General features: G+C 46.6%; 2 protein-coding genes and 1 long non-coding RNA gene across 11 annotated transcripts in view; 2 read left to right on the plus strand and 1 right to left on the minus strand.

The window, feature by feature from the left end:
* The window catches only part of SYNRG (synergin gamma), a 56,949-nt gene extending 50,959 nt beyond the window's left edge, over window positions 1–5,990 (plus strand). For 6 of the 7 annotated variants that reach the window (XM_083479743.1, XM_083479744.1, XM_083479746.1 and 3 more), the window contains one exon: window positions 357–5,990. In XM_083479743.1, coding sequence (XP_083335869.1) covers window positions 357–488 — 132 coding nt within the window. In that variant the 3' untranslated portion in view covers window positions 489–5,990. The remainder of the gene's footprint in view (window positions 1–356) is intronic. The other variant, XM_083479745.1, reaches the window with a different exon arrangement.
* On the minus strand, window positions 5,660–27,471 carry DUSP14 (dual specificity phosphatase 14). 3 transcript variants are annotated; one of them, XM_083480156.1, is made up of 2 exons: window positions 27,316–27,471; window positions 5,660–10,371 (listed from the first exon to the last, which is right to left on the minus strand). In XM_083480156.1, exon 2 carries the CDS (start codon window positions 10,261–10,263, stop codon window positions 9,667–9,669), a length of 597 nt encoding a protein of 198 aa, XP_083336282.1. In that variant the 5' UTR covers window positions 10,264–10,371; window positions 27,316–27,471; the 3' UTR covers window positions 5,660–9,666. The 3 variants fall into 3 exon arrangements, with proteins under 3 accessions (XP_083336282.1, XP_083336283.1, XP_083336284.1); XM_083480157.1 differs by lacking the exon at window positions 27,316–27,471 and adding an exon at window positions 15,605–15,752; XM_083480158.1 differs by lacking the exon at window positions 27,316–27,471 and adding an exon at window positions 11,056–11,253.
* Window positions 10,379–27,780, plus strand: part of LOC310695549 — a 46,889-nt gene continuing 29,487 nt past the window's right edge. Inside the window, exon 1 of the long non-coding RNA XR_014520152.1 lies at window positions 10,379–11,000. This is a non-coding gene — a long non-coding RNA (uncharacterized lncRNA). The remainder of the gene's footprint in view (window positions 11,001–27,780) is intronic.

A 27,780-nucleotide genomic window follows, 5' to 3' on the forward strand; every position in this document is an offset into this window, starting at 1 on the left:
TGGAAGGAGCACTGTGCCATAAACGAACAAAATAGATTCTGCCTTCAACCAGCCTCTTTCTCTTCCCACTTCTTTAAAAGAGCTGCCTTTAAATGCTCTTTCCGATCGCACAAAGTGGAGATTGAGGACCCTCTGTTGCTGGTTTATCCCAGAGCTGTGGCCATGGTTTGACATCAGTGGCTTGCGAGCTGTTAGGAAGCTCCACAAAGAGACTGAATGTGTTTGTTGGCTGTCAATGTGTGCCTGTGCGTCGCTGGCATCCAGGCCTCTCTCCGTGGCACAGTGTTTCAGCACATGGGAGCATCACGGCGGTTCCTAACTCTGCTGTTTGTTTGTTTCCCCCTTCTTCCCCGCAGGCCTTTAACTCAGAAACGGACAATTTCAAACTTGCTTACGGAGGGCACCAGTATCACGCCAGCTGCGCCAACTTCTGGATCAACTGCGTTGAGCCCAAACCCCCGGGCCTCATTTTGCCTGACCTACTTTAAGCGGACTTTGTTCCTTCAGCTTCGGCTTGGTCTCGATAGGGGAAGAATACACTGGAGGGGCAGTGGGGGTGGGGTGGGGAGGGCTGTCAGTAGATGTGGAAACTGTTCTGAGCTAGCGCTTAGGGCAGTCATCCCTAGGCTGGAGTGCTCCAGACGTTCTGGGCTACAGATCCATGGCCATGCTGGCTGCGGGCTGGGAGCTGTAGTCTGCTGCACCCAGACGTCTCCAGCTTGGGGGAAGACTGGGTTCAAGTGTGTATATATAAACCATTTGTTTTTAGACTAGCTGTTCTCTTCCAAAAGGGTGAAAGCCACTATGTTTTTTAAATCTGCAAATTCCTTGTGATGGACTTCTCAAGCATTTGGAAATATCCACTGATTTGGGGGTAGGGTGGAGGCGTGGATTGCACTGAGGCACAAACTGTGCTTCTCGAGTAGCATTTGACCAGCACAGTCTGCCCTTCAAGTGCTGGCAAATTTCTTGTCTGCTTAATGAATGTGGAGGGATCTCTCCAGCCCCCTGCAAGTGATAACCTCTGTTTCAAGTGGCTTAGAGCCCCTAGGATGACAAAGTCAGAAGGAGACAGGGCTGGCTCGGGATCCTTGTTGAGTGGTTCTTGTTTTTTGAGCAAGGTCTTGAATAGTTTCTCACTTCTCACCTCCTAGGTACCTGGTGAGCTTCCAAAACCAGGTTTAAGTGCCAGGGGTCCCCTTCTTCCCACCCCACTGACAAGGCACTCTTGGCTTTAAGCACGTCAGCTCAGAATTGCTTGCAGGTTTTCTCAGACAAAACTACCATTACTGAGTTTTGGGGCACAGACAGGAAACAATTGGGCAGATCCACGCCGTAGATTTCAAGCAAATCTGGCGCACACTTGAAGCACATGACTTCCCCCAGTAGACTGTGGTTTGTGAAGGGCGCTGAGCACTGTAGCGCTGCGAGGGGGAAGCTACAGTTCCCAGGGTTCATTGGGGTGTGGAGTCGTGCATTTTAAACGTGTGTTGGCTTCGCTTTAAATCTGTGAGTCTGCCCTTAAAGAAGCCCCCCCCCCCCCGGCACTTTGAAAGCAGCTGATCTTTACAACCTTAAGACCTCTCCCTAGAATGAATCAGCTGTCAAATTTGGCAGTGTGGAATAAAAATAGACATGCGGAATGGTGGAGGGCTCTCAAAGTGTGAAAATATGGGGGGGGGGTTCTTTTTGCTTCTTCTAAAGGGCATTACCACTGTTTGCGCCTCCATTAAGTTTGCAGAGAGAGTGAGAGCCTCCAAAGGGTATAACCAGCTTATATCGATTAAATAGCCGTTTCTCAAACGCACCCTCTTTGTGGTACGATGACAATTTGAGGGTGGCTGGGGGAGGAGGCCTCTTTCCTCTTTTGAGCAAATGGGTCGTATCGTTTTGTGGCTTCGAGAGGGCAATGGTGCAGAGAACGCAGTGGAGCAAAATGGGCTTTTCTTTCTTTCCCCGTTCCCTTTCTTCAGTACCTCCAGACTGCAAACCACCTCGCTGAAACCGAAGGCGGGCGGGGAGCTGTTTAATTAGGCTTAAACGAAGCAAGCAGCCTGATTATAGCATTAAACCAGGTATAGGCAAACTCGGCCCTCCAGATGTTTTGGGACTACAACTCCCATCATCCCTAGCTTACAGGACCAGTGGCCAGGGATGATGGGAGTTGTAGTCCCAAACATCTGGAGGGCCAGAGTTTATGCCTGCATTAAACAATCAATGCTCATGCCTCCCTTTTTTTTAGAGACTTGCCTGCTGTGAGCTTTTGATCTCTCCCTTCACTTGGATTGGCAACCTGATGCCGTTCCCTTGGTTGGAGGTTGGTGGGGACTGGCCTAGTGATGCCCCATCTTCCAGTGTGCTGTGCTTCATGATCCACCACTGTTGAAGTTATTCCCCCATTCCACCATTGGCAGCGCTTAGGACTGCAGGGTGGGGGACCTTCAGCCCACAGGCTGAATTAGGGGTCCCAGTTTCCCCTTCCCCAGAAACCCCACCTTCCCCACACCTGATGCATCATGTGGATGTCAGGTGTGGGGCAACCAAAGGCGCAGTTGGGAGCTGGTTGCTGCGTATGCCCGCTGTGAGCTTTTGATCTCTCCCAGCTTGTGGCCAGCTTGTTTATACATATCGCATTCTGGTGAGTTTCCTCTCTAGCTGAGGACCAGATCCACCGAAAGCACAGCCTGACAACTGGAGGCACAGTTTAGGTCTCCTTTAACAGTTGCAAAGAATTTCCAGCACATTCCAGCTTTTTCCCATCCTGATGCTTCAGCGAGGAGGGAAGTAGCCTGGCCATCAAATTTCTCCTGGCTTTAGAAATCTGAAAAGCACCGTAGGGCAGAGAGCAGGAGCTGCAGGAAGGAAACAGCTCGTCAGATGCTTATATATTCCCTTGGGTGTTTCGCTTCCATGGAACAATGAGCTGCCTCGTTTTGGGTGGATGCACCTTTTCAATCCAGTCTTGCGTAGTTGGCCAAACCGTAGTCAGGACTCCAGTGGGTTCAGTAAATAGCGGCTCATAAGGAAATTATCTTTTGGTGCCTTTAATCACACCCAAAAATGTTAGTGTTTGGGAGTCATAAGTGCTAATGAGATCAAACTTGGGGGTGTTGTCGGAAGACACTAAACTTGGCTCTCGCATCAGTGGTGCAGTGGGAAACTTAATATCTTGAGCACCAATGACAATGTGGCAAAAAGAGTGATCCGCTTTATCTTTCATCCTGCATCTTTCCATAGAGAAAAGTGCACACTCTCCGCATAGTGCTTCCCTGGGAGAAGCGGCGTCCTCTGAACTTCCCCCCTGGCATTCAGCTACTAAGACCCCACTGCAGGTCTTCTATGGCTCAGGCGCATCAGCAAGCCTGACGTGCCTAAATTTGAACCATGGGAATGATCTCACGCATGTTGCTGAATCAGACTGATCTGCACATAACGGAGGAGTTGGGGGTTTTTTATTAGCAGTTCCAGTGAGACTAAGCAATGGAACCTCATCCCACAAGTTGTTGGAGAGCGTCAACCGCAAACCTGAGTATTCAGCACTGTGTGCCCCTCATCCAAGGAGGATGTCAATTTTTACATGCTATTTTTTTCCTCCAGATTGCTCTTTAGCCTGTATTCAGATGGGCCGAGGATTGAGAGAGAGAGAGAGATCAGTCAGTGGGAAGCAAAGGCAGCTCTTCAGGTCTAATTACGGCAGAGCTTATTGAACTGTGCCTGTGTTTAAGGCTCATGACGGACCTGGGAAGGGAAAATAATCTCCTGGCTTCTGTTAGTCACAGTGCCTTGTATAGTCCACCAAAGGAACATTCGCGGAAAGGGGGAGAAAATAACAATACACAAACGAAACACCTTTCTTTGTGTTTCTGCGACGTGAGCAATGTTTGTTTTTCACTGATGAAGGCTGGTTGTGTTGAAGATGGAGGAGCCTGGAGTGGGCTTCTTCTGCTATAGCGTATCCAACTCATTCGGAAGACTGGCATTGTGTTCAACCATCCCCTGCGCTGTGATCCTGTTAGCCAAGGGCCCCGGTGTCCTTGGAAACTGTATCCAAGGTTACGGTGTTTTTCCGAGGCTTCATTGTATAAGGTTCTGCTTCTCTCTGCCTTGCAGCCGTTCTTTGAGTGCGGGTTGGCAGCTAGGAGGAAGGTTTTCATGAGCTGGTCTTTCCATCTTTCTAGCCTTTTGACTTCATTTCTCTTTAAAAAAACAAAACAAAACCCACACATTTTCTTTCTTGGGTGAAGCAAAATGCTAACGGTTGTGCGTCCTTTTGTTCATTTCTAAATATACAGATGGGGGGGGGCTTTTGTTTTTTGTAGGGTGGGGTCTCTGCTTGTGAACTGTGTTCTGTCTTTTTTCATGCATCTTAGCCGCAGGTTTTCCTTTTCCTTAAACCTATTTCAAAATGTATCACAGCCCTTGTGTGTCTGCCTGTTCCTTCCTTGACTGTGTTCCAGAAGCTCAGTCCCTTGAAAAATGGCTCTAAAGTCACAGCCACATGTTCAGAGCACGTGGCTTCCTTCAAAGAGTCCTGCAACTTCTAGTTTGCTGAGGATGCTGGGAATTGTAGCTCTGCGGTGTGAAAACTACAGATCCCATGATTCCTTGGGGGAAGCCGTGCCTCTTAAAGTGGTAGAAACACGCTATCAACATACGGTTTAGAAATGTCCGTTGATGCGTTTGATGTTGAAAAGTGGGGCCAGGGGTGGAGAGTGAGGTTGGGCAGCAGAGCCCAAACATATGGTCAGGTCCATCCACGTTAGGGATGGGGTAAGTTGAGGTCCTCCATATGTCATTGGACTGCAGCTCCCCATCATCCCTGAACTTTGGGCATCCTGGTTGGTGGGAATTGTAAAGCCAAGAGAACCACAGGTAAATCAAGCAACTCAGAAGCCATATTTGTGCTTCAACAAGATGGCTTTATCCTGCCCAACACAGATTACCAGCCCTGCAGTCCAAGGCAGGCAAATAAGGCAATGGCATTCCACTGACAGCAGGAGCCCAGCGTGGTCTTTTGGATCATGTCAGGCAAAATGGGGGGTCTCCTCCCCCCCCCCACAGCATCCACCACTGGGAGCTTCCGATATCCTGATTTCTCTCCCTCTGTTGAGACGTGCAACCTTCAAAAAGCTCCCCACCCATTCAGTGTCGTACCTGGGCAGTCACATGGGGGAAGGATCTGATACAGCTGAGTTGCCCACCCTGTAGAAAGTACAGCGCAGGAGCCAATATAGGGCCCCTACTCAGGGGGAAGTGAGTCACACTTAGTCCCCATTGAAATCTATGTGTCAGCATTAGTTGCGGCGAAAGGCAAATCCTTTTTATTCGGTCGATAATCTGCCTTGGATTGGGGCCGTATTTACTAAAGGCTCTGGAAAACCCGGCAATTCTGCTTTCGTTTCACGTTTCGGAGGAGGAGGTGTGGAGAACTGCTCTGCCACGGCAAACCAGGCCACAACTAATAAAGGGAATAAAAATGAATCAAAACCCCATTCCGCGGATGCAGTCTGATTAATTGCATATCAGTGATTGGAGTGGCATAGCAAAATGATACCTCTTTCTGAAATTAAGATAAAATAAAGCTGCTGTTGTATTGCTACACTAACTTATATAGATGTACAGTATATGATTCCCCCCCCCCGCCCGGTATTTTTTAAAAAAATTGGTATTATTCAGCTCTTTGGATGGTACCCAAAAGGAGAGGCGATCCAGCTTTAAAAGGGCTGCTTCAGGAGGAGAGAGAGATCTTTTAACGTCTTGGCTGCCTCCAAAGTGGTTTTGTGGTTTACTTGACTGTGATCTAAGGTCTTGTTTTACTTTGCGGTGTGTGCTGTTGCCGATTTTATAAAAATAACCTTTTGAGAGAGAGTGAGAGTGGTCCTGTTTTTAATTCCCAGTGTCTGTTTGCTCTCGCAGTGGTGTACAAACTCATTTTATTGATCCCTGTGAAATTTCCTGATCTTCAATAAAGCGCTCTTGTTTTCTTTTTATTTCCTTTTACTTCCAAAAAAAAAAAGGTTATTTGAAGCTTAATAAAAATAAAAACGAACCTTCACTGATGCTCAGCTTACGTTTTTCATCCTGTTAGAGCTCACAAGCACTTAACCAAATGGACTGCCGGTAGTAGCAGGTTCAGGACACACCAGAGGGAAGAAGCTCTTCTGTACTGATGCCACTGGTTCCATCCAGCTCAGTATTGTTGACGCTGGCTGCAGCATTCAGGTGGGTTTATTTCCCCAGCCCTACCTGGAGATGCCAAGGATTGAACCTAGGACCTACTTGCCCGCAGTGCAGGTGCCCTACCACTGAATGGCAGCCCTAAATGAATATAAGATTCTAGTCCTCATGGTTCTGAAAGAGAGGGCTAATTGCAGACTGGCAGCAGGTTTCCATATGGTACTTTCCCAGCTGTACCTGGACATGTCAGGCACACGGTCTGTCTGCCACTGAGTTACAGCCCTTCACTGATATTCCCACAAGATGTTAAAGGAGAAAAGACTGTGGACGAATTGATGGAGGATAGATCTACCAGCCGTGATGAGGAAAGTGGAGACTCCAGCTGCAGAGGCAGTGTACCTCCAGAATACCTGGTGATGGGTCAAGTAACAGAGGAGGGACACTGTTTTCATGAACTCCCTAAAAGAATCTCGCTGGAAATGAGATACTGGAGTAGGTAGACTTTGTTGACTCTGGGGTCCCAGATTGCTGGACTACAACTCCCATAAGCCTCAGCCAGGTGACTCCACTGATCAAGGCTGATGTAGTCCACCAGCATAAGGAGGAGAAGGAAGAAGAAGAAGAAGGGGGAAACTCTGAATTGTATGAATCTTAGCACACATGAAGACTAGAATCTTGCTTGATGATGATGATAGGAGAGAGAAACCACTGAAGTGTACAGATCAAAAGCAGGTGGTCTGGTTCCAGTGCAGAATTTCACTCTTAAGGTCACAACCATGCCATACATTGAAAGCATTCTGGTATCATTTTAAAAGATGTGACTCCCCCACCCTGAAGAATCCTGGAAACTAGCTTGTCACAGAGCTAGGATTACCAGCACCCTCCACAAACTACAGTCCCCAGGATTCTCTGGGGGAAGCTGTGACTTGAAGCAGTAAAAGAGGGCTTTAAATGCATGGTGTGGTTGTAACGTGAAGTCTAATCATACCAGGTATCTGCCTCAAAGGCTGAGTATTGCTGCGGTGATATACTCCTCACTTGAAGCCATAGCCCGAGGGCCAAATGTGGCCCTGGTGATACACCCCAGGACACACATCCTTCCCTTGCCACATCCATCAACAGCCCTGTTTTGAACCCTCGAGTGTTTTTCCCTGGCTGGGAAGTGTCATAGAATCAGAGTTGGGAGGGACCCTAAGGATCATCTAACTCAATGCAAGAATGCAGCTGTCCCTTGCAGGAATCGAACCTGCAACCTTGGCATTGTCAGATAATGCTTCTTGCTTGTCTAGAGGGAAGGTGGAGTGTGTGTGTGTGTGTGTAGAAAATAGCCTCCTGTACAAACATTCACATCCATGGCACCGCCCACTTGCCTCTGTTATCTCCCTCTGTTGACACGTGGCCCCCCAGTAAGTTGTCCAGGAGAGAATCTGGCCCTTGCGCTGCTAAGTGTGCCCGGTGCAGGGCCAAGGGGCTGCTGCTAGGCCAGGAGCATCCCAAACCCTGAGATTTCAGGGCCCCAACCTGAAACCTAGTGGCAATCCCTAGTGATGGCACGGAGGTGGGCCCTGGAGACGGAGGTTAATTGGGAGAGGGGAGCAGAGAAGGGCAGTGTCTGTGCTAACAATTTGCAGCCAGTTGCTGCCGGGCTTGAGCTTGCAAGCCTCATGCACAGTCTTCTTCATATTTCTTAATTAAATTTTGCCCATTTGGAGTCTCAAGCCTTGTGTGTGCCACTTGGAAGGGGCGAGGCAAAGCTGGAGACCCTGATCTGCAGCTCTGGCAACACTAGTAGAACCCTACTTTAAATGCTGGCTGGAAACAGAGGTGCTTTTTCCCCAGTTTTCATCAGCTCTCAAGCACTATTTAGGCAGCCAGGCTTGATGCTGATTCGAAAGTACATTTAGAAACAGCTCTGCCAGCATGGGGATGAAAAGGTTCAGAGGGTGGCTTTTGAGCTTAGCAGCTGGTACTGCGCAAGTGTTGACAGCAGCAAGCAGGCTGATCTGCAGGAGGCGAGCCGAAGTGCGGGCCTCTTAGCGACTTTGCTTCTGGCAGATCTGACTTCTCCTTGTTAGCTTGACTATCTGGCATAGTAAACTGTGACCGTGATGAAGCTCCCGAAGCTCTGTCCATTTCCAATGTGACCCGTGTGTGGGTGCCTTCTGCAACCTGTTAACAACGTGCATTTGTGGTGGATTTATACTAGACTATCCACTCACGATTCTGCCTTCTAAGTTGTCCTCAGACCTGTGCAGTGGGGTGGGGTGGGGGACAACCACTTGCCCTGGGCCTTGGAGGACTACGCTGGTTGGGGCGTCTTGGCAAGACTTCCCCTGTCGTGCTAAGAACAAGCCCCTGCTCCCTGGGCCTCAGGCAAGCTCTTCCTGTGACGCTTCCCCTATGTGACTGCAGTACTGGCACTGGAAGAGGCAGGCCACAATAAAAGTGGAACCACCCCCCATCTCACGGGATACTTGTGCTTTGGAAAGCTGCAGGATTTCAGCAAGAAGCGATAGGGGCATGTACCAGTTTGAAACAAAAGCTGTATATCTGCCTCGAAACTTTTGCAGGCACAAACGGGATTGAGAGGGTGATCGCGTTTAACTGCAGTGATACCGTCCTGATCACAAATAATCATGAATGCACAATAAAAAGGATGCTGAGAGTCACGCTTATATATTGCTGGGGCATTTTATGGTATTGCTTAATTCTTTTCAAATACTGTGCCAAGGAGGATTAATCTGGATGTTCCAGATTAATTTTAAGGATCCAGACCAAAAAACCCTGATGTTGAGCAGGTAAAGGAGAAAAAGAAATAGAACACCTTAGTTGTCCAAATTATTTTATTTGTGGCGGATTGTCTGGTTAATATTCTCCCCCCCCCCAAACATTAGTTGTAAGTTTCCCCAAAAGGGATGGAAAACCTTTCTGGATAAATCTTTCAAAAACTTTTAAAATAAAATTTCAAGGGCATAGTTTTTCTCTGGGTTCGGATGTTGACCATGTATTTTTTGTTTTTTGTTTTGTTTTTTAACCCAACATTCTAGAGTAATCTTTCCTCTGGAAAAAGGAAAGGTCCACTCTTCTCCTGATGAGGCTTTTTTTTTTTTGGCCAACAAGCTGGTGTAACAAGGAAGGGATACAGGAGAAGAAAAAGAAGAAGCTACCGCATTCACAGACAATATTTGAGTCACGTCTTCCGCCGTTTTTCGTGTGCTTGGCTTCATTTATGTATATTGTCGAACTGGGCTTGCGGTTTCGTTTTGTGGATGCTGTACATCTTCACCAAAGTAGCTGCAACATTCACTCCACGGGACGTTAGGATTAAGGCCCCCCCAGATTATGGGGGTTGCTGGTTTAGTGCTCTGGAAATAAAAATGCTGTCTCAACGAAGGAACCAAAGAAGTGGACCTCGAGGAGAGACGGTTAACTCTCTCCACCGCGACCGGTTTGAAAGACCTCGTTCTTTCTGCTCCTTGCCGACTCCCTTCAGATCCCCCAGTAAGGCACGAAGGTTCTTCTCTCCCTCATGTAAACATCTGGCATGATGCCGTACGGAGTCTGTACCATTTTAACGGTGTTCCTCCCGTACAGCTCCCGCTCGTAGTCTATGAGCTGCCTCCAGAAGCCCACATTGGGGTGGATGACCGGGCGCCTGGACTTCACCCAGTTGTAGGCTTCCAACAAGGTGACATTCTGGTATTTCATAAGGTAGGCGATGCAGAGAGTGGCCGAGCGGCTCACGCCAGCCGCGCAGTGGACCAGGGTCACGCCGTGCTTCCGTGCCACGCTCTGGATCTTGTCGGCCACGCTGTCAAAGTACAAGGAGATGGGGGCGTTTGGCATGTCAGCTACAGGCACTTTGACGTACTCAAACTCGGGGAAGTTGAAATTGGGGAGCTCGATGGTGGCGTTGACGATGCATGTGATCCCGCGGGCCAGGAGGAGCTGCCTGTTGGAGGCCACGCTTCCCTTACTGATGTACAGGAAGGGGGTGATTTGGGCAATGCCGCCCAGCGCCCCTTCGGAATACAGGCGAGGAGTCATTAGAGTTCGTGGCAAAGTGTAGTGCCTTCGGGAGGTCATCAGCAGGGTCCTAGGAGGTCCTCAGGCTTCCATTCCAGGTGCGCAAACCCCAGATTAAAATTCCTGTCTTGGCAAGGTGGCGGAGCTCTGCTTGCGTTGTTACTTCACCTGCAAAAACGCCAAGGAACAACAGCTTTACAAAAACATGTCCGTACATGCCGGAAAGCTAGGAGCTCCAAAAGGTTAAACGTGGCGAATACAAGTTTTATTGTTTTATTTCTTTGGTTTCTGCCCAGCTGTTCCTGCCCAAAGGAGCCCAGTTAAATGTGGGGGGGGGGGGAAACTATGTGTGCTGCCTCTGAGCACCTTGGAAGAACAGCAGAATAAACAGTTAAATAAAATAATGCTGATTTAGGGTAGAGGTTGCCAACCATTTCAGACCCATGGCTACATTTGCAAGCCAGAGACATTTGGCTCAATTTTGGGGTGTCCTGGTTTTTGCTTTCTGAAATATAGCAACCCTATAATGTATGCAAAAAAACCCAGGCCCTATAAATGAGGGTTAACAGACAAGCCTGCTTGCAAAGACCCTTGGGAAGTGTAGTTTTATTGGCCTGCCTGTTGTTCACTGGACTACAACTCCCATAGTTCCTTGCTTGGGGTGGAAAGAGCTACAACCTCTGGCCCCAAATACCAATTTTAATGTCCTTAAGGCACCCTCAGTTTGGCTGCTTGGTTGCTGTACTGAAAATAACATCACTGCCTTTTGCCTCTTCTGCCTGGACTTCCATTATGAGGTAAGGAAGCATTTACTTTGGGGGGTGGGGTAACTCTAGGGTACCCCTCATGTACCATTTTGGGGGGAGAAGATCAAGATGTGATTGGGGTGGGAGCTTTGGCAAAGTCAACCCCCCCAACCCCAGCCTCCATTTAACATGGCAGTTGTAGACTCCAAGGCATTGTGGGAAATTTATAAATGGCAGCTGCTAGATCCAGCCGGTCATTTTTGGGGACGGGGGTCCCACAGCAGATGTCAAACCGTGTCAGGTGGACTGCCTGGACCCTCAGCCGACAAAAGGGAGAAGGCTATTTGCAAGGTTAAATTAATTGTGTGTGTAAAAGCTGCCAAATAAATAAGCAGCAAGGCATTGTGTTCCTCTGAGGTTGTCATTTTAACACGCTTGGTTTAATAATCGCCTCAGGCACAAAGCGCCTCGCTAGGCCAAAAATAAACAAAAAAACCCACCCTCATCGCAGCAAACACTGATAAATCCACTATGGTGTGTGGTTGTGTTTGCCTGACGGTGTGGAATTTTAATTCGAACGCAACAAAAGAGTTGGCAGGGGAGCGTTTAAAGGGAGGTTTCTCTAGCTCCAGAGGCCTTTCAATAGAGTCATTCAGGGGCAAGACCCCATTCTTCACTACCTCTCTTAACGAGCCAGCTTCGTTAGTGCAACGTGAGCATCTTTGGCTGCCCTGATGCTGAAACTTTGATCTCACTGGGCCCTCGTTTTGGCAGCCGTCCTCCAAGATATCAAACCGCAGTGTGAAACCTCTGGCCTGCGGGCCAAATTAGGCTTTGGACGAAGCTGTTTCGGCCCTGCCGTGTTTACCTGCCCTACGCCAGGTGTGATGATGCAGCTCGGCTGAAAGCGAGGTTTGCGAGCACTGTCAAGCAGCGATGCTTGCAAAAACAGTTCCATCATGCTTTTGCAGATGCCACTGTGGCCGCTGAAAAAACTAGCAAGGTGCAGTTATTAGTGACTTGGGTTCAAATCCCCACGGCGCCATAAAGCTGTGCTGCGTCTCTTGGCCATTCCCTACCTTGTCAGGTTGTTGTGTGGAAAGAACGAGAGAGAGAAGGGGGGGGGGGAGAACTACGTACATAATCCGGAGCTCCCTATAGGAAGGGCAGGATAAAATGTAATTAATAATGCCAACAGGACACCTCGAAACATATTTTCCCTCACATTGATAGTTCTTTGGAATCTCACGAGACAGTGCTGGCGGAATAAAAATAAACCAAGCTGTGGCTTTAGTGTGGGAGGCTTGGCGTTTTCTGTACCGTATTTTCTATACTTTGCTTTATTAGATTTGTTCTCCTCCCCCCCCCCCCCTGTATTGGGTGTGAATGGAGGGCGAGGATCAGGGAGTCGGGGTGGAAATGGTTGGCGTTTGCAGCTGTGATGCTGAAAAAGCAAAAAAAGGAATAAAACCTAACTGGAAACACTTGGCTAATTAATTCACACCACAGCTTTGCACCATCCAAGCATTTTTTTTCAAGGTTTGCTTGCTTCCAAAAGTGCAGGAGGGTGGAAAGAAACAGCTCTCTCTAGTCTGGCAGGGTAAGACTGCTGCGAAGGACAGTGGGGAGAGCTGTGTTCATCTGAGCCAACTATTGAGTGAGAGAAAACTCTTCCATGCATGTGTACATCAATTGTTTTCTCTGTCTTAAAAACATAAGAAGCGCCTGGCTATTTCAGGCCAATGTTTGTGCTGGTCATCATCGTTCTGCATTATACTGCATTTACTCACTGCCTATTTTAAAAGCCTAGCACCTTATTTGCTGAAAGAGCAGAGTAAAAACATTGAGGAACAGCCTGATCATTACAATGGATAATACAAGGTTGCTGCAGAGTTGTGATTGCTGAGCACAGGATCTGAACGAAAAGGGGCACAAACTGTGAATTGTCTTGGTCACAAAATGAACCCCCTGCATTGTTGCAAGCCCTGGCTAAGCAGGTCAGGTCGCTTTGGCCTCAGATCAAGTTGGCCTGAGTGACACGCTTACCGCCAAGGTGAGAGGAGGCAAAGCCAGAGCACCGTGCTAAGCGCTTTATTTTTAAAGTCAAATTCAAGGCTTGTGTGTGTTTATTCACAGCTCAGCTTTTCCAGCTGGGAGTCAGCTTTGTTAAGAGCTTCCTTGATATTTCCCTGCCCTTTTGAAGTTTGTTCTTTCTTCCTTTTTTGAGTGGCTTTTTGCTGGTGCTTAGAGCCAAGCCACAAATTTGTCATTAATAAATATGCGCTGGCTTCAAAGTGGGAAGACTTAAGAACCTGACTCACGCCCAAGCTAAAGGCAAATATTGGCAGTGACTCGTGACCAGTGGGATCTGCAACCAAATGTTGCAGTGCGGAGTGCTTCTGTTCAGGATGCCAGCCAGTTAATTGTGCCCTTTCCTGAGCTACTCCATTTCTTCCCTCCTCCCACATCCAATTTCCTCCCCTGCAAAACAGTCAGCCGGTTCATTCTGTGCCCAGGGAACATCCTCAATTCTCGCACTGAGTTGTTTTTGCATTTTCTCTCCCTTGGGTTTATTTTACCCTAAATATTTTTACACTTCTGCAAAGCTTGGAGTTTCCCTCTTAGGCCTGAATGGTGCTAATTTGGCTACATAAGGAAACACACTTGGAGATTTGGAGTGGGAGTGAGGGCTGTATAACACAGTAGTAGAGCATCTGTCTCGCATGCTGAAGGTTTGATTTTAAATCCACAACATCTCCAGGCAGGGCTGGGAGAGGACCCTGCCTGGAACCCTAGAAAGCTGCTGCCAGTCAGTGTAGACCAGTTGTGGCCAAACTCGACCCTCCAGCTGTTTTGGGACTACAACTCCCATCATCCCTGACCACTGGTCCTGTTAGCTAGGGATGATGGGAGTTGTAGTCCCAAAACATCTGGAGGGCCAAATTTGGCCATCACTGGTGTAGACAGTCCTGAGCTAGATGGACCAATGGTATGACTCTGTAGAAGGCAGTTTCCTGTGCTCCCATGTTCTGAGTCTAAAGCATACGTACAATTCTGATTTCAGTGTTCCAAGTGCCTCAAGTTCATGATCTCAGTCATAGGAGCTTGGTGTGTTGAAGAATGCAAGGGACCAGCGACCCTCCAGGTTGTTGTTTTTTTTACTACAACTCCCATCATCCCTGACCACTGGCCATGCTGATTAAGGCTGATGGGAGTTGGAGTCCAACACCATCTGGAGGACCACAGATTCCCCACCCCTGGAATTGTGGTTGAGAGTGTCAAACTAGGTTCAGGGATATGCAGGTCGAAATCCCCTCTCTGTCAAGAAGCTCATCGGGTGACCTTGCCCTAGGGACCACCTCGCAAGCCTGATCTACCTCACAGGGTTGTTGTGAGGGCAGCACGATGTGTTCTTGAGTTCCGTGGAGGACAGGCAAGATGCAATTGTAATATACCAAAAAATAGGAATAATTCTTACAACAAAGGTCAACCAGGAGGAGGACTGAGGGTAATAATCATGGCTTACTTAAATTATCGAATAATCTGAGAGGCCATTATAAGAACAGACTAGGTGGGCTCCAGCATGATCATCTTATGCACTTACATTTAATTGCAGTGCAAAAATCCCACCCCAGAAGGTGTATTCGAGAGTGAGTGGGCTTATGTGCTTAGCTGTTTGTTAAATATGCCGCTTGAGGCAAAGAACTGCTTCAAGCGGCCTGTGATGTCTTTGAAAATACACCCAACCGTAAAAGCCCAACTACACAAAACTCTAAAATGATCTAAAGCCCATGGAAAATGCAACATCTCATTAACTCTTCACTAAGCTCAAAGTTTAAAAGCAAGAGCATGTTTTTAAATCCTAATAATAAGAGACTGTGTTGGCCAGTTTTCAAAGGAAAGAAGTGTGTGGGGTTTGGTGTGGGGAGAGAATAAGGAACTGGGTGTCGTTTCTGAAAAACAGCTTCAGTTGGTTCGATGCTATGCAAGCTCGGAATGGTGGATGGATGAGGAAGCTGAAGTTCTTAGGGTACAGCTCCTATCATCCCTGACCAAATGTTCTGCAGATCTGGGGCAAACTGGGGTTAGGGATAGTCTATCAATATCTGGAGGGCCTCTGGATTCGCCATCACTACAGTGGTACCTCGGGTTAAGTACTTAATTCGTTCCGGAGGTCTGTACTTAACCTGAAACTGTTCTTAACCTGAAGCACCACTTTAGCTAATGGGGCTTCCCGCTGCCGCTGCGCCGCCGGAGCACGATTTCTGTTCTCAACCTGAAGCAAAGTTCTTAACCTGAAGCACTATTTCTGGGTTAGCGGAGTCTGTAACCTGAAGCGTATGTAACCCGAGGTACCACTGTAAAACAGTGGGAAGCATCACAGCTCTCCATTATAGTTTTGTTTTTAAAACAACCACGTTTCTAGTCCTCAGGAATATTATTTTTTTAAAAAAACAGTTTCTCTCCAGAACATTTCACTTCTAGGCTTTTCTTTCCTCCCTGTCGTTACATTTTCTGGTTCCCCTTTCCTAGCACCCCAATGTAAAATTGTCTTTGCAAGGCCCCACGTTAAAGGGAAATCTATGGTTGACTGGATTTCCCAATGTTCTCTTTGTGTGTTTTATCAAAAACGCAAAATAGGATGACGTCACTACCTTTTTCGTCCTTTCATGGAAGCCAGGTTCCACCATGAAGTTTTCTATATGTCTTGTCCCACCGAACGGCTGCTAGCATATTCAGTCACTGCTTACTGAACTGAACATAACTTCAAATTGCTTCAAGCATCTGAAAAGCTGCCTTTGTGACATCAGCATTTAACTCAGCCAATCACCCTAAACGTGAAAGGCTGTTGGGTGAGATTAATTCAGTGCTGGATTTAGGGCACTGCAGGTGGTTCTCCCACTCAGGACTGTGAGTCAAGGGGGCACGAAATAATAATAAAACTTATATTTATACAGGTACCTACTGAGAAGATCCATAAAAAGCAACTGTACCAAAAGGAATGATTGTGAAAATAAGAAAAATTGTCCCAAATTTTGTCCTCGCTCAGGGCTCTGTATTACCAAGGTCTGCTCCTGATTACTTAGATTAAGAGAGAGGATGATGGATAAAGATTAGCTTCATTTTATTTGGGCTTCCTGTTTTTCCCTTTGACTCATGACTTCTAAAAAGTTGTGTATGGTAAATTTATCAAGTGTAAACCACATTGTCTTTCTTTGAAGAATATACAGATATTTCAATTGAAAAACACACAGTTCCCCTATTTAGGTATTGAAGCTCTTCTTGACACGAGGTTGGGCAAACCTTGCATTGCATGTTGGATGTTTGTAGCTACAGTTGTAGGTTTTTTAAAAAAATTAAAGTCAGGTCTTGTTCTTACAAGCTTCCAATGAGGTAGGCAGGCTGTGATATAGCAGGCTGCAGACAGGAGGCAGTATTTCATGACAGAATGCTCCCTGGGATATTTTGTGTGTGTGTGTGTGTGTGTGTGTGTGTGTGTGTGTGTAATCTCCCTGCACATAGACAACTAGCTTGCCAAGGGGAAGGCCTTTACCCTGACATACTAGTTTTCCACAGGCAGAGAATCTTGATTTTGTTTGGTGGAATATTCAGTTGCATGGACCTCCACAATTAGGTCTGAAGTGGTGTGACAGACATAAAGTTGCCACCTCCCTGGATGTTCTCTAAGGACTAGACCAAGTTGTATCTCTGCTCGGTAAACCAGAATCTAAAACGGATTCCAAACTGGATCCTGAGCAATTTCTCCTACCACCTGTGGGCCATTTTGACAAGTGGGCTGGGCTGCCCACCTGTCAATCACTTGATATAACCACAACAGCCAATCAGGCTTTCTGTAAGCACCAACCATTTGTGTTGACATCATCTATATGGCATCAGATGTGGGACAGAGGGATGTGGTTTGGGGAAAACAGTCCCACAAGCCTAATCTGGCCAGAGGTTCCCCATCTGACCAACAGTAACTTGAATGGATGGCTCTAGTTCATCCCCAAGGCATGGCGGATATGATAGATGATAGATTGATAGATATGAACTGAGGCCCAGGGCCCAGCGTCTGTCTGGAAGCCTTTGAGATCTGTCGCAGGCACAGCATTCTGTGTACTGGGCCAGTCTGGATTGATGGGTCCAATTCTGCACAAGGCAGGCCGATACATTCAAAGACTGTAGTAATAAGCCTCTAGAGTAAAAACGGTTAGAAGCATAAAGCAAACCCCCCTCTGACATCATTACCCTCCTGCTGCTAAATACCAATTTAAGTGACAAGATCTGATACTGCTTGTTTCATTCCATCTCTTTTTGTCCTCCCTAATGACTGTGCAAGACATCTCCCTATTACCCCTTAAATTTTTTTTTTTTTTATGGCAGTGTTTTTACACCAGCCTGCCTGGCAAAGAGGAACCTCAGCACTAAGCAGAGGGCTTTTTTTGGGGGGGGGCAGCGTTTCCAGGGTGTACATTGCATGCCTCCCTGCGTCAACTGAGAGGTCGCTCTAGCATGTGATACTCTATGATTGCACATTGCAAGCTGGGGTGGTTCTGGGCAGTGTGGCATAGTGGTTAGAGCACTGGGCTAGGCCCAGGTTGATAGGCTCATAAGGGGAGCTGTGCTAGTTCAGTCCCACAGCCCGTCTAGTCCAGCAGCCTGTTCTCACAGAGGGCAAGCAAGATGCCCCTATGGGAAGCCTGCCAACAGGATCAGAGTGCAACGCCCCTCTTTCCCCACTTGCGATCCCCAGCATACTGCAGTGGAAGGAGAACATAGCCATCAATGTTAGTTAGTAAGGTTACCAGACGTCCCCATTTCCCGTGGACAGTCCCCAGATTTACGAATCAGTCCCTGACAAAATCCTATAATTCCTATTGAAATTGAAAAGTGTCCCCAGATTCATTGAAAAAAATCTGGTAACCTTAGTAGCCACTTGATATAGGCTCATCTTCCATGACACTCCATTCCCAACGAGGGCTGGGCAATATCTGGTTTTCAACATTGCAATATATCACCAGCTAAACATCGCGATACACTGATACATGTCTGAAATAAGGATGGAGCTATGTAGAGGCATTGGCTGGCTTCATGGTTTCCCCCACATTGTGATTTTTTGCATAGCACACACATCATGATTCGCAATACAGTGCCAGGTCAAAAATTATGAAACCTATACCACCACCGCCATAAATAAATAAATAAATAAATAAATAAATAAATAAATAAATATTCATTATTTATACCCCGTCCATATTATTTATACCCCGCACCATATGGACTTCAAACCTGTTTTGGACGATATGTTGCCTAGCCCTACTCCCCACTCGGTTGGTCAGCCCTTTTCTTCTGCTCAGACAATTCTGATTGGGATCCTCTGTTCTTTTTTTCAGAGCTAAGGGAGAAGCAGGACTTGCCTTATCTTCCTTGCTTTGTCACTGCAAACGCCCATCTTTTCTAAGATTATGGGTTTTCAGTGTCCTACGGGGGCCCAGGCAGGGACAAAGCATCCTCTTGGATCTGGTGCCGGAGCCTGGGGCAAGCGATACTGAAGCCTGCTCTTGAACTCAGAGGCCCAGCTAGAACGAGGGCAGCTGTGTCTTTGATTGCCATGCTGTGTCCAAAAAGATACGCCAGGACTTCACCTGCTGCCTGGCAGGGCACCACTCTCTTTTGGGTTTTTGTTGTTGTTTTTAAATCCCTGTGAACGTCACTCATTTTAATTTCTTCAGAGATTAAACCTCAAAGCAGCAGTACTCATTAAACGTGCCCTTGCAACAATCACTATATCAACATATATCATCAATCTCTCTATATCAACATAGATTATGTGGCTGGCTACTTCATTGAGTTGAGGGAGCCAGAGAGGAAGAAATATGGGGGTGGGGGCAGACCGGCTCAGTTATTATCTTGGTGTCTCAGTATTTCACCTTTTTACTTGTGTCTAAGTCAGGCATCCCCAAACTCTGCCCTCCAGCTGTTTTGGGACTACAATTCCCATCACCCCTGACCACTGGTTCTGTTAGCTAGGGATGATGGGAGTTGTAGTCCCAAAACAGCTGGAGGGCCGAGTTTGGGGATGGCTGGTCTAAGTTCTCAGCATTTAAACCCCTGTTAGGTTAACAAAAAATGATTAAAATGCTCAGAAAAGGCCTGTGTGCATTTAAAGTCCACTGCCCCAAATCCTTGGACCTGTAGCTCACTCCTCACAGATCTACAAGTCCTAGCACTCTTAGCAAACCACAATTCCCAATATTATTGGGCTTGGGGGGGGGCAGGAATGTGCTTATATATGCTGTCTGTTTGTTTATTTTTAAATGCCATTTTAATCAAAGATTATGGGCAGTTTCCACCTAAATTTAGACTCGGGGCAGATCCACTGAAATCAATGGACTCAAGCCATTTCTGAGTCCATGAGTCTGGACCCAGTCTAGTGTTTTGATCCCCGGTACGCTGGGCCAGCCAGTGCCAGAATAAATGATGCCCTTTCTGTTAGCAAGGCCAGAGGAGGAAGGCCATCACCAGCCAATTATTTTTATAGAGTGTTTTATACATGGCTGCAAATCACAGTACGGTCGCGGGGGAGCGGGGAAATGCAGCCAAGGTTCTCCCCTCTCGTGGTCGGCCAGTGCGCTTCTGCCGCTCTGTAGATAATTCTCTGCAGGCTTCATAAACTCATCTGGACAGTCACTCAGCAGAACTAACAGCAAATGAGTTCCAATTTCCCCACTGAATAGAAGCTCTCAGCCTTAAAAAAATTGTTGCTTTTTTTTAAAAAAAAGGAACCACATTTACCAACAAAGCTCAAGCCCTTTAATGAGAAAAGAGTAAGGGGATTGGCATTTTTTTTGGGGGGGGGGTAGGAGACCAATGTTTCTACCACGTGTGGACTTGGAGGATTTCTGAAGCTTCTAGTGCCTTTTCTTTTCTTTTTTTTTGCACTGAAAAATAATAATTGCAAGTGGCTGGCATTATATTATAAGGGCTGTTGCCTGTTATTATATAAGGCCCGCCTGTTATTATATAAGGCTCGCCTTGTCCAGCGTCTTGTTCTCACAGCAGACAACCAGATGCTACTTTTGGAAAGCCCACAAGCATTACCCAAGTACAGTAGTCATAGGATCATAGAATTGTAGAGTTGGAAGGGACCCTGCGGGTCATCTAGTCCAACCCTCTGCAATGCAGGGATCTCAATCCTTTCCTCACCGTCTTCCCTATCAGCTGAGATGGGGGACAAATTTGATTCAGTTTGCATTTAAAAGCAAACTGAACAAATCCACACTTTCTGGAAGAAATGTGAATTGAAACACAATTGTCCTTTGAAATTTGCTCTTCTCTGAATTTTGCAGGGCCGTTCAACAGCCAAGTAACGTGTACAGAATTGCACATAATGGAGTGAAGCGTACGTAGACATGGCCATTATAATTGTGGCAGTTCCCAAACTTTTTCACCCATGGGCCACTTGAAAATTGTTGTTGTTGATGATGATGATGATTAAATTTATTACCTGCCCTTCAACAGCAGGTCCCAGGATGGTTTACAACACTTTAGAATTCACAACAGTTAAAACTGATTACAGTTGTCAAAGGCCAAGATGGTCTTATGAACCACTTAATGATTTTTCTACCTGTTGTAGCAATTGCCATTCGCTGGTGCTAGGTGCTGTATCATTTGCCAGTGTATTTTTTTTTTGCTTATTTTATTTTGTATTTTACTCTATTCTTTTAGACTTCTCATTCCATAGAACTCAAATCATAATACAATAAATTACAACCTAAGAAATAAAAGAAGCACGAAGAAGACAATTGAAAATCAATATAAACGCATATTGCGGATATGCCACGGACCGCTTGAATGACGGTCAGGGACCACAGATTGGGAACCCCCAAGTATTGGTGAAAATAACATTTAAAAATGCGTTACAATTGCAAAAATGGGTATATTAGGAGAAAAAGTCGCTGAAATGCTGATGCATTTTCACGAGGACTTAAACCCCTCCCTACAAACTGATTTGCAGACATGGAGAACGTGAGAGAAACCAAATTGACACGTTTGTACATCCCTAATAGCCATTGATGGTTTTACCTTCCAGGGAACTGTCCAATCTTTTAAGAAGCTGTCTAAATTGGTGGCCATCTTAATGAGATCTTCACAAATGGAGAGGTTTCACACGAGAGAGTTAGTTCCAAGTAGGCCTGAGCCTTTGACATGTCTACTGCGAAGGCTTGCTTCCTGGATGTTTTGCTAACAATCATCCATGTGTCTCTGAGCTTGGAGTGAGGCCTCCAGGTCAGAAGGGCTCAGCTTCCTGTCAACCTCAAGGCCAGCTTCTCCCTCTCAGTTTCCTCATTTAAACTACCAGCCCCAGCACAAATGCAAAATCCATCTTCTTCAAAACACACTTATTAATCATGGCCATCTCTCTAATTACATATTAGAGGGGGGGCCCCATTTCCCTTAGACATTCCCCAAAGTTAAAAGGCTGGCCTTGAAGAGGAAATAAAGCAGTTCCTTAAGTAAAGGAGGCCAGACATACTAAAGGATTTTAAGCCATTAAGCCTCCTTTCTCCTTGACTGTTGAAGCAAAGAAGACAAGGGTTTGAAGGGAGTGGGTAAACTGAGCTGCCCAGGAGACTTTGCCGAGAATATGGCCAATTTTGTGTATGTATATACAATTTTATGTTAGGGCGCTGGCAGAGGCAAGGAACCGGTGGCTTTCCAGATGTTGGTGTACTATAACTCCCATCATCCCTGAGTTCTGAATATGCTGGCTGGGGCTGATGGGATTTGGAGTCCAGTAACATTTGGAGGGCCACAAGTTCCCTCACACCGGTTGTGTGGTCTCTCCCTTTTGGGCAGGAATGGGAAGATTGTGGCTCCACAGTTGTTGGGACTCCAGTTGTCGTCAGCATTCGCCTGCATGGCCATGGATGATGGGAATTGTAGTCAACAATATCTGGAGGGTGACAGGCTCCTCACCTTAAAAAGAAGCAAAATAAAAAATGCACCCCTGTATACCCTCAAACCCATCACTGCTTGTTTGCAGGCAACCCATTTTTAAAGGAACTCTTACTGCAAATGAAGATGGTTTTATTTATGATGCAGATCCCAAGGTAGAGCGAGCTGCAGATTTGTAGCAATTTTCTTCAGCAAGTGCTAGGCAGGACAAGGCTGATTATCCATGAATTTGCAATTTAAACGTAGTGCCTTTGACTTGCTCTTGTTTTTGGAGGTGTTAATGGGGTGTGCTTTAGGCTCTGTTTATGTGCTTGGTTGCCCTGGGTGTTGTGATAAGAACCAGACACCATGAGTATGCACAGATTTGCCGCCAAGGGAAATATATATATATTCAGCTTGGAAGTACATGCCAAAGCAATGTCCAAATGCCACTCGTGGGAGTTGCAGTCGATGTAAGGATTATTGATAAAGGCTGGGACAAGGCAATAGAATCAGCTTTCTTTCTCCATCTAAAGCAAAGGCCTGGACTGAGTTTCTGATAAAAAGTAAAACTTGCTATATAATCAGGGTATCTAAAGGGGGGTGGGGAGCTGTAGCCCTCCAGATGTTGCTGAACTGCAACACCCATAATCCCTGGGCACTGGCCATGCTGTTTGGGGGGGTTGATGGGAGTTGTAGTTCAGCAACACCTGGAGGGCCAGAGGTTCCCCACTCCTGTTATATACGGTATGATATGCATGGTATATCCTGGACAGGGCTGGTTACACAGATTGGCATCATCCTGGACCATTGTGTCTACAGCCTTCCCAGTGTTGTTGGACTAAAACTTCAGTCATCACTGGCCTTGCTGGCCAGGGGTGCTGATGGGAGTCCAACAGGATACCAGGTTGGGGTAAGGCTGGCCTAGACCATCTTTCATGGGAGCTGGTGCTGGTGCAAGCTGAAGACTGCTGCCTCAGCAATAAAACTGCTAGCACATTTGCAAAGCTAAGCAGGATCCAGTAAGGTTTAAAATTGGATGGGAGACCACATGTTGAGATTCCTGCATTGCATGGGGTTGGACTAGATGACCCTCAGGGATCCCTTCCAGCTCTGCAATTCTACAATTATATGAATGCAGAGACTTGGAACTTGTTCTCTTTCTTGGGTGTATCACATTTCAGGTTGTGGCCTGTTTTATCTGCCTCTTAGGAGTTAGTGGGAGGCATTCGAGAAGCTACTGAGCCACACGTTGGGAGGCATACTACTGCAGATTTGTTTTGGGAAGGCTGAAGTTCCTAGGAAGCTTAGGCAGGGTTCCTTAAGAGCAGGGGTTGGGAAACTGCAGATCTGGGAGCCTAACAAGAACCTTTTGTTTTAAAAGGATGGTTGCTGGGAGTTCACTGACAGCTTTCTGGTAAAATGAGAATCAAATACGATGAGAGCTAGGGTAAAATTTTAGTGCATGCACTTCCCAATGTATTTTACCCTAAAATCTGTCATTTTTTAAAAAAATGCATTTTGGTACATTTTTTGAGCCATTGAATTGTATTGCAAGTTTCAAAGGAGTGCGAAATCCCAAAGGATAATTTTGTTCCAGTTCAGGAGGTGCCAATTACGGTCAGTTTGCTTAACAAACAGAGACCAAAGGAAACTCTCTTCAATTCCTGATACCTGTATGAAAACTTTAAAGGAAGCAGGAGATGAAAATGAAGAGTGATTACTGCAAGCTGTGACAAACTGCACATATGCTGATTCTGGAATTAATTTCATTTCCTTGTGGCATCTGCCACAAGGAAATGAAAAGAGTTTCTGTTGCTCTGTTGATCCCACAGAATGAGAAAAGTGAATGTATTTTTAAACGTAAAGGTAAAGGAACCCTGACCATTAAGTCCAGTCACAAACGACTCTGGGGTTGCAGCGCTCATCTCGCTCTACTGGCCGAGGGAGCCGGTGTTTGTCCGCAGACAGTTTCTCCAGGTCATGTGGCCAGCATGACTAAGCCGCTTCTGGCAAAACCAGAGCAGCACACGGAAATGCCGTTTACCTTCCCACCAGAGTGGTACCTATTTATCTACTTGCACTTTGACGTGCTTTCAAACTGCTAGGTTGGCAGGAGCTGAGACCGAGGAACGGGAGCTCACCCCGTTGCGGGGATTCGAACCGCCGACCTTCCGATAAGCAAGCCCTAGGCTCAGTGGTTTAGACCAGCAGCAAACAAAATCCCAAACCACTGCACCACAGTCTTTAAAATACTGAGATCTAGCTGCTTAGAACACTAATTTAGCCTTAACTATTCAATGTACATTTTATAGCTAGAGTGATGGTTTCCTAGAAGCATATGTTTTACTTTGAACATTTGTATGCCACTGGTTAGCTAGGAACTCTCTCAATTAGGAATCGCTTAAGGTTGGAAAGACTAGATACCTGCTTTTTAAAAAAGTTACGTTCATTGCTACCTCAGAGAAATTGACATGCAATATTCAAGAGGCTGAGGGTGACACTGATCTTTCCAATTTCACCTCTGTCTGGGGGTTATTTATTAAATATATGTCACACGGGTGGCAAATCCCTCTGAAATATGATTTTATTTGGTGGCATCTATAAACAGGCAAGAATGTTTTCTCATTTCCTATTTCCCCCAGTGTACAACGTAATTTGTGTTTTTATACCATGTTTATAATTTTATAATGGTAACCATTTTATTCACTCCTGGTACGTTATTTTTCTTTTGACTCTATTATCAAAAGCTACATGTGTTGAATTGATATAGTTTTGCTGTTAATGTTTGCTTTTCTCTTTGTACATATTATCTGGGTTTTCCCCCTGGAAGCTGCCAGTCTATGGCCCCCATCACCCTTCTGACCATGGAACATGGTCTTCTGGGTATAAAACAAAGATATCCGCTGAGTTGGGGGACCAAACCTTCCACACCTAAGTAGATGCTTAGGAGTAGGGTTGCCATATTTCAAAAAGTGAAAATCCAGACACAAAAGTTGGGGTTTTTTGCCCAGAGTTGTTGAGCTTTTATTGGGAAATCTCCCACCCCCACCCCACCCCAAAAAGTTTCTGATTTTCCTAGACATTTCAGCGATTTCCCAGACGCTGTTTACAAGGACTGAATATTGTCTAGGTCCAGGAAATTATGGACGTATATCAACCCTGCTTAGGAGCTACACAATTATTTGCTTAACAGTCCGGCACCACACAACACCACTTAGCTCAGTTGGCTAGACTGCAGGGGTCAGCAAACTTTTTCAGCAGGGGGCTGGTCCACTGTCCCTCAGACCTTGTAGGGGGCCGGACTATATTTTGAAAAATATATATGAATGAATTCCTATGCCCCACAAATAACCCAGCATGGCCAATGGTCAGGGATTGTGGGCGTTGTAGGCCATCAATATTGACCCGCTGTTTGAACCTCTGACTGGCATATACATCGTACATTTAAAGCACACATCTCTCCCCAAAGAATCCTGGGAACTGTAGTTTGCTAAGGGCGCTGGGATCTGTAGTGCCGCAGGGGTAAACTGCAATTCCCAGGATTATTTGGGGGAAGCAACATACTTTAAATTTGTGGTGTGTAGTATTTGCACTTCCCACCTCCATATACACACACGATTGGAGACTGGAGTGCATCAAAAACCAACAGCTCCTGGAACAAAGAAACTCTCTGGGTTGTACGTTGGCCAAGAACTCCCCCTATTCCTCCCTGTTGGCTGGGTCTGATGGGAGTTCAGCAATATCTGGAGGGCCACAGGCTCCCCATTCCTAGTATGAGACTATAGAGCGTTTTGTGTTTATTACGATTTGAATCCGAGAGATGGGAATTCAAATCCCACCTCAAACCTAGGTCACATCCAAACCATACAATTTAAGCACATTTATGTCAACAGTCATGGCTTCCTCTCCTCAAAGAATCCTGTGGACTGTAGTTTATCCCCCACAAATCTACAGTTCCCAGCACCCATCACAAACTATATTTCCCAAGATATTTTTTGTGGGGGGGGGGGGAGCCATGACTGATAAAGTGGTATAAAGTGCTTTAAATGTAGAGAGTGGGTGTGACTCCAACCTCATTGGGTGGCTCTATGCCTCACCTTCCCCTTCTGTAAAACAGGAATATTTATCTCCACCTCCAGAGGGTGACTGTGAAGGAGAACCACATTGTTTTGGTTTAAAACAGCTCCTTCATCAAAATAATACATTGTGTATTAAAAAAAGGGGGGGAAGTGTTTTTGTGTGATGGGATCTCTACCCAACATTAAAAAGCTGGCCAGCACAATGTGGCCTGGGGAAAACAAAACAAAAACCCTCCTTTGGAAAGTTCTGAATGAGCAGCGCATAATGAAAAGGATCTGTAACCGTTTAAATCAATAATTAACAGCAGATCTTTCTGACCAGCTGTCCTCTGCAAAAACGTCGGAGGGGTTTTTGCAGGAGCAGAGGGGGGGAAGCAAGCCTGGAAGATGCCTGTTTTTTAAAAAAGAACAGGGCAATTTGTTGTTGTTGTTTTAGTTTTCTCCTCCTTTTCCACCAGAGAGGATGAAACTATATATCTGGCCAATTCTTCGCTTGCTCCACCCCCCCCCCCCACAACTACACAATACCAAGAACGAACGCAACACTCTCCAATATCACTAGCACCAGGTAGGAGACTTAGAGGCACCATACCAAAATACGCTCGAAGAAACCTCTTGGCAAATAGGCTGGGGTGGAGGGTGAGACCTTCTCTAGGGAAGCGACAGAGCATCAGAGATAGAGCATCTGCGTCGCATGCAGAAAGTCTCAGTTTCCATCCTCAGCACCTTCAGGTAGGGCTAGGAGAAACCCCTTGCCCTGGGGGGGGGGTCTGCTGCTGCCAGCCAGTGTTGACATGCTGAGCTAGGTGCACCAGTGCTCTGACTCTGTGCAAAGCAGCTTTCTATAGCCTGCTCTTGAAACAGATTGCCGAGGGTGGAATATCCAGCAGTTTAAATGGATAGAAAAGTACGTCCAGCGTGTCCCTTCCTCAGCCCCGACTCAGCATCAGTGTAGACGTTCTTTGGGAGTAAATAGCCACAAGTGTGATCTTGGAGCATAAACGCCCATGCACCTACCTCTCTTGCACTTGAGAAGCCTAGCTCATCGTGCCCCAAATCCACAAGTCATCTCTCTTTGGATCCCGTTTCACGATTCGCTCCCAGAACCGGCAGCCCCCAGACTCAGTGGGTGGCCGGCAGTTTTCCTCCCAAGTGCATCACTTCTGCACCGCGTTCCCCAAAAGCACCTTGCAAACCTGCCTAGAGTTGGCGAGACGAGTTGCTTTCTCCCTCTTTGCCTTTGTTTCTCTGCCCTCTCCCCTCGCCTTTAGGAGAGGCAACGCTTTCAAGCTTCCTTCTCCTCCACCCGCCCACCATCCAAGGGCTTATGCTTTGGGGCAGCTTACCTGGTCCGCAGAAGCTTCGCAAGCCGAAAGGTATCCCTCCTGTCTGCTCTCACCAGAACAGCTGAGAAGCAGGCTGGCTCAGCCTTGCTTATGAATGGGAGGATGGGGCTCTGGTCTTTGCGCTTACTGTGCGCTGGGGAATGTGGGGAGGGGCGGAGCCTAGCCGCTGACAGCTGATCTCCAAGCTCCGCCTTCCCAGCTCTCTCTCTCTCTCTCTCTCTCTCTCTCTCTCTGGTGGTGCACAGGGTTACTAAGAGACGGCTAAACCAGGCAGACAGCAAGAGCCTATAATAAGCAAGATGAGTCAAAGCTTCTCCGGCTGTTTTTCTGTCCTTTTTTTTAAATTTTAAAGGCACCGGCCTGTGAAATAGGGAAGGCTCTTTTTAAAAAACGTGACCTGGGTCCTTAAGGGGGCTTTATTTGAGATAATTTCTTAAGCCCCAGCACATGTTTTGCAATGTGCCC

The sequence above is a fragment of the Podarcis liolepis genome (genome assembly GCF_965112155.1).
Source record: "Podarcis liolepis genome assembly, chromosome: 16".
NCBI classification, from domain to species: domain Eukaryota; kingdom Metazoa; phylum Chordata; class Lepidosauria; order Squamata; family Lacertidae; genus Podarcis; species Podarcis liolepis.

Excerpts from the sequence above, each read along its gene's own strand:
- DUSP14 (XM_083480156.1), bottom strand. The coding sequence starts at position 10,263 with ATGACCTCCCGAAGGCACTACACTTTGCCACGAACTCTAATGACTCCT.